General features: G+C 37.2%; 1 protein-coding gene across 1 annotated transcript; it reads right to left on the bottom strand.

The window, feature by feature from the left end:
• Window positions 1–1,900: 1,900 nt before the first annotated feature.
• On the bottom strand, window positions 1,901–2,862 carry LOC133066707 (olfactory receptor 8G1-like). Its single transcript, XM_061158053.1, has one exon. It carries the CDS (start codon window positions 2,834–2,836, stop codon window positions 1,901–1,903), a length of 936 nt encoding a protein of 311 aa, XP_061014036.1. The 5' UTR covers window positions 2,837–2,862.

The following is a 2,862-nucleotide window of genomic DNA, read 5'->3' on the forward strand; positions in this document are numbered from 1 at the left end:
GACTGAACTGAACTGAACTGAACTGAAGGGAGCTAGAACAGAAGATAAATTTGTTAAAGTCTAGGACTGGGATTCAGATACATCCCTCTTGCTCCCCAAAACGCCAGTGCTGTGTATAATCTCCTCTATTTCTCTGAAGGGAAAAATGGTCTGGTGATGCTGGTAGATAGTTCTGAGTACTAACCTTGCAGGACTTCTTGTCGTTGTAGGGTCATAATCTAGAAGACTATTGTAATGATTTCGAGTCACTGTTCCTGACTTCTGTTGAAGTTGATGGCCACCTGCAAATGTTGGTTGATGTGGATGGTGACTTATAATCTGAGTATTGATGCTAAGAGTCAGATGAGGAACGGATAATGTTAGTGATCTCCCATTAGGATCATATCCCACAAATATCAACTCTTGGGAAAAGTTACAATTAGCAATTCCCTTTTCTCCCATTGACTCTCAAATGTTTAATAGTGTCATTTCATTGTAATTTATTGTTTTTGTTAGATTATAGGTTGGAAGCAAGGCTGGGATAGATATTATTAGAACTCTGGTGAATTTCATGTCAAGCTATATAAGAATTCAAAATCTTAGGAAATTTTTAAGACCTGCACTAAAGGAACACTCTAAAGTGATTTCACACAAGAGATAAATAAAAAATCAGAAAAACAATCTTTGTGTGCAATATTTGATCGATTTTTTTCTCATGACCTATATTAACTGTATTTAGAGGCCATGATGTATTTATAAAACAGCAGTACTTAAAATATTTTAACATATAGGCTGCAGGAAGGTTTCAACTGGTTATTGTCATAACCCCATGAAAAGTTCCTTCTAGGTACAATAAGTTAATGACTTTATCTGACCCTATAAATAAAATATATTGAGGAATAATATGGATACCTGTCACTTAATGTGAAAAAATTCACTAGATGTTTTTTGCTTAATGTATAGAGTAATAAAGAAATCATGTTCTGGTTCAAGGTGGCAATTGAGGAAGATCCACAACTCTGACTGAAACAATATAGGTTATCATATTTTATCTTTATCTTGAAACTAAATTTTTTGAATTATAATTTGCATGTGGTAAAATCCTACATACTGAGAATTTTCTCAGTGTCAATATAGATCAAGTTCTATTTTAGTTTGGGTGTGGGAAATCCTGTTAATCTAGGCTGAAGTAATTGAGTTCCAGATACCACTGTATCTCCAGATTTGCTATGTTGACCCATCAGATAAGAAATATACATATTATTTTTTAACATGTATATGTTGCATGCTTGAAAACCAAGAGTTTTGGTTCAAGGATTTTGAGTTGTTGACTTTATTTAATGACTTAAAAAATCAGGTGTTCACAAGTTATCATACCTGTATTGGGGTTTGATACTGAAGTTACTCAAGTTCATGCTTCAAATTTTTGTATAGAAGTAATTTAGGATATCATCACTTTTATTACAGATCTTTGAAGGACTCTTAAAACATAAATTTAACTAATTCTAACTTTTGAAAGTCATATATAGCTATTAAAGAAAGTAATGGATATTGGTATTATAATATATATATGGCTTCCCATAAATATTTTTAAAAAGTAAATAAAAAATTATCAATGTCTTTCTAATGCTTGGAACTATCTTAGGTCCTGCATATACTGCAGTGAAATACATGCATGGGGATAACCTTCATGAACATTACAGTAGATAGTACATTTTAGACAATAAGCAAGCAAGTACACACCTAAAACAATAAATGGCATTGTAGGAGGCATACAGGTTTTATCAATGTTACAAAGCATGAAGGGGTTCTTAGCTCAGATATTAATCTTTGGTAGGGATTTCGATGTAAGAGAACCATACATTCATACAATGTAATGAGCAATGAGTGATCTAAAATATCATGCTCATGTTATGTCTGGTCACAAGAATATTCTTCTCTTAAGCATTTTCTTCAGGGCAACATTGACATCTTTATTCCTGAGGCTGTAGATCAGGGGATTCAGCATGGGCACAATAATAGTATAAAACACAGAGGACACTTTCCCTTGGTCCATGGAGCTCACAGATGATGGCTGCAGGTACATGAATGCTGAAGATCCATAGAAAATAGCAACAGCTGAGATGTGGGAGCTGCATGTGCTGAAGGCTTTGGACCTGCCCTCCGTGGAACGAATGTGGAGGATGCTGGAGATGATGAAGATGTAGGAGCTGAGGATGGTGAGGATGGGGGCAAAGATGTTAAGTGCACCAAAGCATAGAACCAGTAATTCGTTGACATAGGTGCTAGAGCAGGAGAGCTTTAGGAGGGGCAGAAGATCACAGAAATAATGGTTGATCACATCTAATTTGCAGAAATGAACCCTAAGCATGCAGCCTGTGTGAGAGAATGCACATACCAGTCCCATCATATACACCCCCAAAATGAGGGAGGAACAGGCCTGATGTGACATGATGGAATTATAGAGCAAGGGGCTACAGATGGCAACATAGCGGTCATATGCCATTGCAGCCAACATGTAACACTCAGAGACAGCAAAAAGGAGGAAGAAGTAAAGCTGAGTTATGCATTCAGAGTAGGAGATGATGTTCTTCTCTGTCACAAAGTTCACCAGCATTTTTGGGGTAATGACAGTGGAGTGACAGAGGTCAATGAAGGACAAGCTACTGAGGAAATGGTACATGGGGGTGTGCAGGTGAGAACTGAGCCCAATTAGTGTGATCATGCCCAGGTTCCCCACCACCGTGACCACATAGATTCCTAGGAAGAGGAGGAAAAGGGGCAGCTGGAGCTGTGCCTGTTCTGTTAGTCCACCAAGGATAAACTCAGTCACTGAGGAGTGATTTCCTTTTGCCATTTTATCTAGGAAGTTTCTGAAGGAGA

The sequence above is a fragment of the Dama dama genome, chromosome 2, assembly GCF_033118175.1.
Source record: "Dama dama isolate Ldn47 chromosome 2, ASM3311817v1, whole genome shotgun sequence".
NCBI classification, from domain to species: Eukaryota; Metazoa; Chordata; class Mammalia; order Artiodactyla; family Cervidae; genus Dama; species Dama dama.

Coding starts and splice junctions, on each gene's coding strand:
- LOC133066707 (XM_061158053.1), bottom strand. CDS start 2,836: ATGGCAAAAGGAAATCACTCCTCAGTGACTGAGTTTATCCTTGGTGGA.